Source organism: Neophocaena asiaeorientalis, unplaced genomic scaffold, assembly GCF_003031525.2.
Source record: "Neophocaena asiaeorientalis asiaeorientalis breed wild unplaced genomic scaffold, Neophocaena_asiaeorientalis_V1.1 scaffold364, whole genome shotgun sequence".
Classification (NCBI taxonomy): Eukaryota; Metazoa; Chordata; class Mammalia; order Artiodactyla; family Phocoenidae; genus Neophocaena; species Neophocaena asiaeorientalis.
In genome coordinates, this window is record NW_020172457.1 from 4494752 (window position 1) to 4506589 (window position 11838).

The 11838-nt window shown below is 35.0% G+C and overlaps 1 protein-coding gene across 5 annotated transcripts in view; it reads right to left on the reverse strand.

The window, feature by feature from the left end:
* Positions 1–11838, reverse strand: part of MKLN1 (muskelin 1) — a 178216-nt gene that overhangs the window by 116670 nt on the left and 49708 nt on the right. For all 5 annotated transcript variants that reach the window (XM_024737953.1, XM_024737950.1, XM_024737951.1 and 2 more), the window contains exon 2: positions 11343–11412. In XM_024737953.1, coding sequence (XP_024593721.1) covers positions 11343–11412 — 70 coding nt within the window. The remainder of the gene's footprint in view (positions 1–11342; positions 11413–11838) is intronic.

Here is an 11838-nt window from a genome sequence, read left to right on the forward strand (position 1 = left end):
AAAAAAAAAAAAAAAAAAAAAAAAAAAATGAGTTATAGAAGCTGTTAAAAGGCCAGCATGGTTGGAGCCTAATAAGCAAGGTGGAAAATGGTAATGTTGAGATTGAAGAGGTAAGCAGTTACCATATCATGCATTATAAATTATAAATGCAATGGAATCCATTAAGCACAATGGAAAGCCAAGATCTGATTAACATCACACACACACACACACACACACACACACACGCGCACACACAGAGTCTGCCTTGTACAGAATGGATTGGAGGGACTGGCAGATGAGTTAGGATAGTTACAATAATTCTGACAAGAGATGACATGAAGGAGACTTGAACTAAGGTGGTGCAGAGATAGAGAGGATTCGACAGTTTTGACATATATTTTGGAGATAGAATGAATGGGGTTAAGTGATAGCTGGATATAGGGAGGGGAGAAGGAAGTATCAAGATGATGATTTAGTTTCTGACTAGAGTAACAGGGTAGTTGAAATATCATTTACTCTGATGTGAAGGACTGACAAAGAAACAGGCAGCATTAGAACAGGAAATAACACTAGAAAAGTCCAGACTGTATTATCTATGTAAATCTCAGACTGTGTAATAAATCACCCAGTGTCTTAAAACAATAGTGATTTATGATTTCTCATGATTCTGTGGGTTCAGTGGATAGTTCTTCCACGATATCTCCTGGACTTATTCATGTAGCTGTATCAGCTGGTGGGACTGGACTTAGTTGGGGTAGAGAGTGGGGAAGCTGGACTTAGCTGGGATGACTGGGTCCCTCCATATAGGCTTTTATCCTCAAGGAGGCTAGATGGGCTTTCTTCAGAGCAAGTGGTCTCAGAGTTCAAGATACAGAGAACAGAAGCTACAAGGCCTTTTGAGGCCTTGCTTAGAAGTTGCAATAACAATTCCATAGAATTTTCTGTTGGTTAAAGCAAGTGACAAGACCAGCCAAGATTTATAAGGTAGGGGAACAGACTGCACCTCTTACTGGAAGGAGCTGTAATATGTGACCATATTAAGAAATTTGGACTCTATTCTAGAAGAAGTAGAGAAATATAAAAGTGTTTTAAGATATGGGAAACAATAAAATTCAATACCCATTCAGAATTAGAAATTCTCAGAAAACTACAAATAGAAGAAAATTTTCTCAAACTGACATAGGACATCTATAAAATATCCACAGCCAGCATCATACTTAATGAAAATTCCCCCTAGTACTGGGACATAAGAAAAGTTGAGGCTGGGGAGCCACAGAAGGGGAGGAAATATTTATAAACCATGTATCTGATAAAGGACTTATACACAAAACATACAAAGGCTCTAAAATTCAATAATAAGAAAGTAAACAAACAAATGCTAAAATGGACAAACCTTTTGAATAGACATGTCACCAAAGAACATTTAGAGAGGCAAACAACCATATGAAAAGATGGTCAACATCAATAATCATTTTTAAAATGCAAATTAAAACCACAAAGACTTGTTCATTAATTTTCAATGCATCTTTGTTTGTAATTGCCAAAAGCTGGAAAATAATCCAGTGTCCATCAACAGATAAGTACATAAACAAACTGTGATATGTCCATATGAGAGAATTCAGTTGGGCAACAAAAATGAATGAATTATTGATGCAAACTACAACATGGATGAATCTCAAAATAATCACTTTGAGTGAAATAAGTCAGACAAAAAATGCATACCATATTTCTCCACTTATATAAAACCCTAGAAAATGCAAATGAATCTACAGTGAAAGAAGCGTGGTGCCTAGAGATGGGGGATGGAGGTGAGTGGAAGGGATTAAAAGAAGACATGGAAAACTTTGGTGGTAATAGTCATGTTTAGTATTTCAGGAGTGGTGGTATTTTCAAGAGCGTACACATATGTTCAAACGTATCACACTGTACAGTAAAAATATAAAGTTTATTGTATGTCCATTATACTTTAATAGCTGTTTAAAAATAATAAAAGTTAGTGTTAAAGAAATGAATAAGCAAGTCACAGACTGGGAGAAAATATTCACAATACATAACTTACAAGGAACTTATACCCAGAATATATATAAACAACTTCTACAACTCAGTAATAAAAAAAGAAAACAACCCCACTTTTTTAAAGGAGTAAAAATTCACAAGAAAGATAAATGAACAGCCATAAGCAAATGGAAAGAAGTGCTTAATATAAAGAGTCATCAGGGAATTATAAATTAAAACCATTTTACACCACCAATAAACACTAAAATTAAAATGTGTGTCAATGCCAAATGTTGGTGAGGCTATGAAGCAACTAGCAGTCTGATAATTTCATACAAAGTAATGTACAGCTGACCCTGAACAACATGGGTTTGAACTGCACAGGTACACTTACATGCAACATTTTTGCAGTAAATACCTTGGAAAATTTTTTGGAGATTTGCAACAATCTGAAAAGACCTAGAAATTTGAAAAAAACTGAAAAACAGACAATTTGGAAAAAGCCTAGAAATAACAAAAAAATTAAGAAAAAGGTATGCAATGAATGCATAAAATATATGTAGATACTAGTCTATTTTATCATTTACTACCATAAAATATATACAAATCTATTATAAAAAGTTAAAATTTATCAAAACGTACACACACAAACCCTTACAAACTGTATATGGTGCCATCTGCAGTGAGACGAAATGTAAACAAAGTTGCAATATTAAATCGTAACTGCATAAAATTAACTGCAATATATACTATACTACTGTAATAATTTCATAGCCACCTTCTGTTGCTATTGTGGTGAGCTCAAGTGTTGAGAGCATCTGCCTAAAATGCCATGTGATGCTTATCATCTCCATGTGAGCAGCTGTCTCTCCAGTAAATTGCATATCACAATAAGAAGTGATCTCTCGCAGTTCTCACGTATTTTTCACTGTTTAGTGCAATACTGTGAACCACGAATAAAACCATGAAACCCATACAAAGCGCCACTCGTAATGCTGGAAGTGCTCCCAAGAAGCAAAGAAAAGTCATGACATTTTAAGAGAAAGTTGAATTACTTAATATCTACCACAGATTGGCGTCCGCAGCTGCAGATACCCACCATTTCAAGATAAATGAATCTCAAGTAAGGCCCATTGTAATAAAAGAAAAAGAAATCCATGAAGCCATTGCTACAGCTATGCCAGAAGGCACAAAAACCTTGCAGTTTTCGTGAAATACCTTTTAATCTTATTTTGAAAATGTAGCTTTTATGTGGGTGCAGGATTGCTATAAGAAAGGCATTACCTACAGACTCTAATGATTCGGGAAAAAGCAAAGTCATTACATGACAACTTAAAGCAAAAGGAATGTGAAAGATCTAAAGCTGGAGAATTTAATGCTAGCAAAGGATGGTTTGATAATTTTACAATAGAAAAAGGTTTGGCTTAAAAAATGTCAAGGTAGGGCCTCCCTGGTGGCACAGTGGTTAAGAATCTGCCTGCCAATGCAAGGGACAAGGGTTCGAGCCCTGGCCCAGGAAGATCCCACATACCGCGGAGCAACTAAGCCCATGAGCCACAACTACTGAGCCTGAGCTCTAGCCCGTAAGCCACAACTACTGAGCCCATGTGCCACAACTACTGAAGCCTGTGCGCCTAGAGCCAGTGCTCCGCAACGAGAAGCCACGACAATGAGAAGCCCGTGCACAACACAGCTCGCCACAACTAGAGAAAGCCCATGCACAGCAATGAAGACCCAACACAGCCAAAAATTAATTAATTAATTTTTTTAAATGTCAAGGTATCAGGGGAATCAGTGCACCAGCCAACCTAGAGGCAGCATATGAGTTTCCAAATGCCATTAACAAAATCATTGAGAAGAAAAAATAGCTGCCTGAACAAGTTTTTAATGTGCCATATCCTGGGAAAAAATTCCACAAAGGATATTTAAGAAAGGAAGTGAGCACCAGGATTTAAGGCAGGAAGGGATAGGCTGACTCTACTATTTTGTGTAAATGCAGTCGGGTTTATGATCGGGACTGCCCTTTTCTATAAGGTTGTAAAACAAGAAGGCCTGGGCGAAAACCCTTTTTCTGGATTGGTTCCACTGATGCTTTGTCCTTGAAGACAGGAAGCACTTTGCCAGTAAGGGACTACCTTTTAAAGTTCTTTTGATATTGGACAATACCTCTGGCTACTCAGAACCCTGTGAGTGCAATGTCAAAGGCATCAAAGTGGTCTACTTGCCCCCAAATACAATGTCTCTAACTCAACCTCTAGATTAGGGAGTCATAAGGACCTTTAAGGTTCATTACACACGGTACTCCATGGGAAGGACTGCCAATGCTATGGAAGAAAACTCTGGTAGAACATCATGGAAGTCTGGAAGGATTTCACCACTGAATATGCCATGGTTATTGTAGAAAAAGCTGTGAAAGTCATTAAGCCCAAAACAACAAATTCCTGCTGAGGAAAACTGTGTCTAGATTTGTGTATGATTTCACAGGATTTATGACAGTCAATCAAGGAAATCCTGAAAGGGATAGTTGATATGGCAAAAAAGGTAAGGGGTGAAGGGTTTCAAAACATGGATCTTGGAGAAATTCAAGGGCTAACAGACACCACACCAGAGGAATTAACAGAAGATAACTTGGAGATGAGTGCTTCCAAACCAGTGCCAGACGATGAGGAAGAAGACACAGAAGAAGCAGTGCTGGAAAACAAACTGACATTAGACAATCTGGCAAAAAGAAGGATTCCAATTATTCAATACTGCTTTTGACTTCTTTTACAACATGGACCCTTCTATGACATGGGCACTAAAACTAAAGCAAACAGTGGAAGAAGGATTGGTACTGTATAGAAACATTTTTAGAGAAATGGAAAAGCAAAAAAGTCAGAAATTACAGTTTATTTATGTAAGGTTACACCAAGTGCGCCTGCCTCTCCTGCCTCCTCTTGGAACTCCTCTACCTCTTCCACCGAGGCCACTCCGGAGACAGCAAGACCAACCCCTCATCTTCCTCCTCCTCCTCAACCTACTCAACATGAAGATAACAAGGATGAAGACCTTTATGATGACCCACTTCCACTTAATGAATAGTAAATAATCATCATGCTGTACAATCAATAAACCTCTGCTGTATATATGTGTGCGTCTTCATGTGAAAATTTAGTAAGTGTACAGCAAGAACTATATGAAACGTTTCTGTGTCATCATCATTGCCTAAGTATTCATTGTATAGAACACCATGTACAAGACTTGTATTGAAGTGGCTAGCCTATCCTTACATAGGCATAAGGTGACTGACATTTTATACAAAATTAACAATGTTAGTTTTCTTACTGTTTGATAACTTTGTTTTCAAATGATTACATTATCATACAGTATGCTCCCCTCTCTCTAGTAATTGGAAACTAAGTGTCAGCCTATCATCACAGGTAAGTAGTTTTTGAGAAAATGTTAACAATGTTTCCAAAACTGTATTATGAATATGACTATAACACTGTATACCATAAAAGTTTTATAACAACTCATTCATTAGTGTATAGGGTAGGGTACTGTGAAGCAACTGTATCAATTACACTAGGCTACCAGAAATCAACCATATTGCCACTTCTTCATTATCAATGCATGAATAGCTATACCTGTAAATAAATATGAATTTCTTTTCCACATTTTACCTTTTCATTTTTAGTGTCTAGTGTTAGTAATACATATAACATCTACAGTGTTTTGTATCATGTGAGACGATATTGATGTAGGTACCAACACACAATTCATCTTGTACACAGACAACATACACTTATGATATTGATAAACATAGTACAGTAAAGTAAATGTACTTTCTCTTCCTTATGATTTTCTTAATAACATTTTCTTTTCTCTAGCTTACTTTATTGTAAGATATAGTGTATAATACATATAATGTACAAAATACGTGCTAACTGACAATATATCTTATCAATAAGCCTTCGGATGAACAGTAGGCTATCGGTAATATTTGGGGGAGTCAAAAGTTACATGCAGATTTTCAACTGCATGGGGGTTGCCACCTCTTCACATTGTTAAAGGGTCAACTGCATCTCTACCTTATGATGCAGCAATTCTATCTCTAGATATTTACCCCCAAATAAGGGAAAGTATGTATTATTTTTTAAATCTTATAAAAGAATGTTTATATAAGCTTTATTCATAATCACCCAAAACTGAAATATTGCAAATGTCCATAAACAGGAAAATGGATAAACAAATCTTGGCATGTCCATAGAACAGAATGGTATTCTGTAATGAAAAGATATGAAATACTGATGCACATAAGACATGGACAAGCATCCCCCCACCCCAAAATTCTGAGTAGAAAAAGCCATATATAAAAGAGTATATACTCATTTCTATTAATTTTGGAACTGGTAAAACTAATCTACAGCAAAAGAAATCCAAACAGTGGTTGCCTCTGGGTAGAGGGTGAGAGAGTTAAGGATTCACTGGTAAGGGACAGAAAGGATCTTCCTGACCCAATGAAAACATTTTTTATCTTGATAGGGGTGTAAATTATATTAGTGTATGCATTTTTCAAAATGGATACTATACACTTAAGGTTCATGCATTTCACTATATGGAAATCATATTAAATAAAAATGTATTATTCAAAACGTACAATGTTGTTTTCACACACTTGGGCAAAATACCATAAAGAAGCTTCATAAATTTACTGGTATCCTGTTTCCACAGATAGAAATTACATTGAAATGCATATATTTTCTCCTTACTTTGCAAGTAACTCTTATTCCTATAATATTCTTGTTATGGTTCATCAAACAGAGAAAGAATAACGTAAGTGTACTGCAAAAGCTGTAACACACACACATACACCCAACTGTATTAAGTAATCACTAAAGTTTTTTTTGACCTGCAAAAGCAGAATGCCTGCAGTTTGTTAAACAACTTTAACTACTCTCTCTCTAGCCCCAGAAAGCAAAGAATATTACCTAATACCATACTTTTATTTAAACTACCTTAGAAGGAACTTATAATTGTAGTAGAAGAATTATGATCTAATCTTTCTTAAAGCAATTATCAAGACATATGTAACTGCCTGTACATTTCAACCAACCCTAGGGTATTCCCCAGTCACCTTGAAAGACATATTTTCCATGGCAGTATCAGTAACTTCTATAAAACATATCTGATGTGGGAGAAGGGTGAAATTACTATCTTAAAGTATTTATAGGGTTTTCATTCATGCTACATTTACTCCCTCCCAGTACAGAGAGAGAATCCAGAATCAACAGCAATGTTTTCTCATTAGGTCTAAAAATATTTGCTCCCTACCACAATGAAAATGGCTTTCATTTTTTTCTGTTTATATAAATTATAAATATAAATTGAAAATGAGAATCAAAAGAGATAAAAGTATAAGAATAAAATTGAAAAGAAATTTAAAATTACCTAAATGCCATTATCTTGACACAACCACCACCATTTTGATGATGATTCATTTGAACTCTATGCACACACTCACACAGACACATACTTTACATAAGTCGAATATCAAATATTTTGACGGGAATAACTTTTTAAAATAATTGTTTTCTCTCTTTTTCCTAACTCATCTCCTCCTCTCTTAAATAACCAATGCCAACAACCAGATGTATATCCTATCATATCTTTATCTGGGCTCACTGTATCAAATAAAAATATACACATGTACATACACATATAGTGGTGAGGGAGGGAGAGTTGTTATTCAGGTAACAACAGTAGGATCTTATTATAGATGTTTCTCTGCATCATGCTTTTCTCATTTTATAGTGGAAATTCCTCCAAGTTAACTGGTATGAAGCCAGTTCATTTCATTTAAATGGCTGACAATATTCCATGAAAAATGTATTCAAGCATTCCCCAATAGATGTGTTCTCTTTTTTTCTCCTGCGTCAAAATCCGACCCTCACTAACAGGGTGAAATAATAAATGTTTGTTTTTAACTGCTAAATTCTGCGGTCATTTGTTACACAGCAATTGATGACTAATACAGCACCCAAGGTCAAAAGAAATATCAACGGTTCTATTTCTTAAGTAGTTAGGTCCAAACAATAAGTATAATACTTATGCCCTGACAATTTAGTAGCCATCCAAAAAAAAATAATCAACATATATTACAAGAAAAATATTTGTATTTTTACCTACCCCACTCATAACCCAACACAAGCTTTCGAGAGAAGTGTTTAGGGTTCATTCACTCTCAAAACATGCCATACGTCCTAGCATTCATGTACACACTTATAGTTTTTTCTCATTATGGGAAAAAAAGGAGTAGCTGAGAGGCTTTGATTTTGTTTTCCACCCCTCTCTAGATAACTGCACCATTAACTTCCTTATCTGCTTAAGCTGCATATACTAAACATAATTAAAATTTCTTACTGACAGAATCAAGCACTGTGAGCATCAAACAGTATATCTGAATAACAGCAATGCCTTAGATCTGTGCAGTCTAATACACAGCCACTAGCCACCTGGGGCTATTTAATCTAAAATAATTAAATAAAATTTAAAATTGCATTCCTTAGATGCACTAGCCTCATTTCAAGTACTCAATAGCCACCTGTGGTTAGCAGCTGCCGTATTATATATACAGTGCAGATTATAGAGTATTTTCATCACTGCAGAAAGTTTACTAGAAACACTATCCTAGAGGTTAATGAAATACAGAGTATTCTTGCACTAAAGACCCCCTATATGTTATACTTTTGGTTTTCTATTTGTTACTTAGATTCTTCTGTCTTCCCCCTTATGACACTTTGTCAGTTGTCAACTTGCTGTTAATGTGCCTATCTTTCACAGCTACGCCCCCCATGCACAAAGCTGCTTCCAGTTGCTGAAACCGAAAGAAACAATCAACCAAACAGAATAACATTATATCCAAAGTGGATTCTTAAGAAAAGGCCCTTAGAACCTAAAATCTCATCACAATGCTTTTGATTTTTCAGAGTCCTCTTTTCCTTTCTTTCTAATTCTCAGACCTGTTCAAGATATGGTAAATGAATTGTTAGTTACAGTACAGTTGTTCCTCACTATTCATGGGTTTTGCACTTGCAAATTCATCTACTCACTAAAATTTATTTTTAACATCAAATCAATACTCTCAGTCATTCCTGGACATGCACAGAGCAGCAAAAAATTTAAGTTGCCAGAAGCACACTCTCCCAGCTAAGGTCAAACAGTGGACCCTATGCCTTCTTGTTTTAGCTCTCATATTACAAACAAGTTTCCTTTTCATGGTCTATTTAGGCACATTTAAAAATATTTCTGTGTTTTCTGTTGGTGTTTCACTGTCTAAAATGATCCCCAAGTATAGTGCTGAAGTGCTGTCTAGTGTTTCTAAATGCAAGAAGGCTGCAATGTGCCTTACAGAGAAAATATGTGTATTAGATAAGCTTCATTCAGGCAAGAGTTATAGTGCTAATGGCTGAGTCCAATGCTAATGAATAAACAATATACACAAAGTAAGGTGTCTTTAAACAGAAATGCATATAAAGCAACATTATGTATTGACTGGTTGATGAAAATCTGTAACAAGAGGCTATTACAGTGAAAGATCCACCAGACTGGTAAAATCTAAAAATCATCCATAGAAGTGATGGGAAGAACACAATGCACAACAACTTTCATACACTGCCAGTCAGAGTATAAATTATACCTCTATTTTGTAAAAACAGTTTTGCATTACCAGATAAAAGTTGGACACACATATCCTCTATGATCCAGCAACTGTACACCAAGGTATATACCCTAAAGAAACTCTTGTATGTGTGTACCAGGAAAAAACATAGAAGAATATTCATAGCATCTTGTTCCTAAGAGCAAAAACTATAAAAAACTCAAAAGCCTATCAACTGAAAAATGGATAGATATATTTTGGCATACTTATATACTGGAATACTAAACAGTAGTGAAAACTAACAAACTATAATTATACTCGGCAACATTAATATCATAATGTTAAGCAAACAAACAAAAAGCTAGCCAAAGAAGATGTATAATGAGTGATTCAATATATATTATATTTAAATAAAGCCAAAGCCAGACAAAACTTAAATCACAGGAATTTATAAACATATACATATATAATACTGTGAGAATATGCTTAAAAAAATATGAAATAATAATTACTGGGGGGGATTAGAGGATAGATATAAGATGGGGCTCACAGGAAGCTTCAAAGGTTGTAGCAGTTTTCCATTTCTAAGGATGGTTGACAAGTAAACAGGTATTTGCTTTATTATTCTTTATATTTTATATATAAATGTGTGTGTATTCTTTGGATATATATTTTGCAATTAAACACTTAAAACACCAGGTGATCCAAAAAGGTTTGTAAACTGTAAAAAAACAATTAAAAAGGAAAAATAAGTAGAGACTAGGTTTCTAAGAATTACACTAGAATAAAAAAAAAATAAAGTAAGTTTTATTTACCCATCTTCTTTACCTATCAGAGCATTAATTTCCTCAAGGATATGGACATAAGTGCTAATGCTGAAAGTGTAATATAACTGAAAAATGATTATTTTTTAATTCAGATGACATCAGACACCACTTGTCAAGGAAACAATTTAGCTCATGGTCCTAACGTCATCTAAATATACTAGTTTAGTAAAATAAAAAACTATATTAAGCTTATTTTCCCTAAAAGGCAGTTACTGAATCACTGAGTCAAAGTTGAATTTACTAACATCTCCTTAAGTATTTACAGAATGACTTGAGTTTAAGTGCAGCAGAAGTCACAACCTCTGCTCAGATCAGTACTCTGATCAGTTACTACTCAGAACACTAACAGCACCTTAACCAGTTCTTTTTAGTTAACATTTTCCTCAAAACATAACAAGAAACTTAGTTTTGCATCATTAGTAATCCAGAAAAATCATAAATTAGATTTTAAATGTTCCAGTAGAGAGAAGTATAAAGTCTATGCTTCATCAAATTCCACACTGTATTTGCCTATGAACAAAAATTCTTCCAAAATGTAAACAAACAAAAAAAGAGGAAATAAAAATTTACCTCTGGGACTTCCCTGGTGGTCCAGTGGTTAAGACTCTGCGCTCCCAATGCAGGGGGCCCGGGTTTGATCCCGGGTCAGGTAACTATATAAACCCGGGTCAGGTAACTATATTCTGCATGCTGCAACTAAAAGAGCCCAAGAGCCCGCATGTCGCAACTAAGACCTCACGCAGCCAGATAAATAAATTAAAAAAAAAAAAAAAAATTTACCTCACGATTTCAAAGACTGAATAAACTATTAATGGAATCTAGATAACTGATATCAGTTAAGTGCATGCTTATTTAAAATCTGACTTCTGAATGGTATCAAGAGCTACACATAATCTTACCTGGGGAGGGTAGTTGCTCTCTGAAGACCACCGTGAAGACTGGTCATTTGGCTTATCCACTAAAATGTTCCTGAAATAAAGAAATGAAAATTATAGCAATTAATTAAAAGAATAAGTGAACAGGCATATACAAAAAGAGAAATAATCTACCAGATGCTAAAATTATCACAAAGTTATATAATGCCTGGAAATTGAATAAGAAGAGAAACTTAAACAGAATAAGAAACACAGTAAATGTCTAGTAATTTAAACATTTTAAAATATGATAAAGGTAGCATTTTAAACAATTGAAAAAAGTACTATATACATATGCATATATGTGTGTGTGTGTGTGTGTGTGTATAGCTCTACTTCACATCAAGTGACAAAATGAACTATAGTTGTATTTAGGAATTTAAGGTAAATTAAGTAATAAAATATCTAATAATTAATAAAATACTCTCTCCCTCTCCCTCCCTCTCTCTCTCTCCCCCCCTCCCTCCCTCCCTCTCTCCCT